The sequence below is a fragment of the Chaetura pelagica genome, unplaced genomic scaffold (genome assembly GCF_000747805.2).
Source record: "Chaetura pelagica isolate M959 unplaced genomic scaffold, ChaPel_1.0 scaffold2340, whole genome shotgun sequence".
Classification (NCBI taxonomy): Eukaryota; Metazoa; Chordata; class Aves; order Apodiformes; family Apodidae; genus Chaetura; species Chaetura pelagica.
In genome coordinates, this window is record NW_009951771.1 from 1,878 (window position 1) to 2,251 (window position 374).

The 374-nt window shown below is 57.8% G+C and overlaps 1 protein-coding gene across 1 annotated transcript in view; it reads right to left on the reverse strand.

The window, feature by feature from the left end:
- Positions 1–374, reverse strand: part of LOC104386934 (DENN domain-containing protein 4B-like) — a gene marked incomplete at both ends in the record, with an annotated part of 7,928 nt that overhangs the window by 1,874 nt on the left and 5,680 nt on the right. The window contains one exon of the mRNA XM_009995649.1: positions 7–104. Coding sequence (XP_009993951.1) covers positions 7–104 — 98 coding nt within the window. The remainder of the gene's footprint in view (positions 1–6; positions 105–374) is intronic.

Below are 374 nucleotides of genomic sequence, written 5' to 3' on the forward strand. Positions count from 1 at the left end.
GGTCGCTGGCGAAGGAACAGTCCTCGATGAATTGAGTGAAGAGCTGGGTCCGCAGCAGCTGCGCGTAGAACCGGTGGTAGCTCCTCTCCCGGGACTTGAGGAACGCTGGGGGGGACACACACACCACGGGGGGTGAAGCCTGATGAACCCCCACAGCCTGCCCCAAATCATGGGAGATGTGGGATGGGCTGGAGGGAGGATAAAGAGCATCGAGATCCAACCCCTCTATGGGCAGGGACACCTCCCACCAGCCCAGGCTGCTCCAAACCCCACATTAGATCCTTCTGCACTTCCAGGGATGGAGCAGCCACCTTGAAGATCATTTGATGGATCATCTGGGTGATCTTTAAGGTCCCTTCCAACCCAAACTGTTC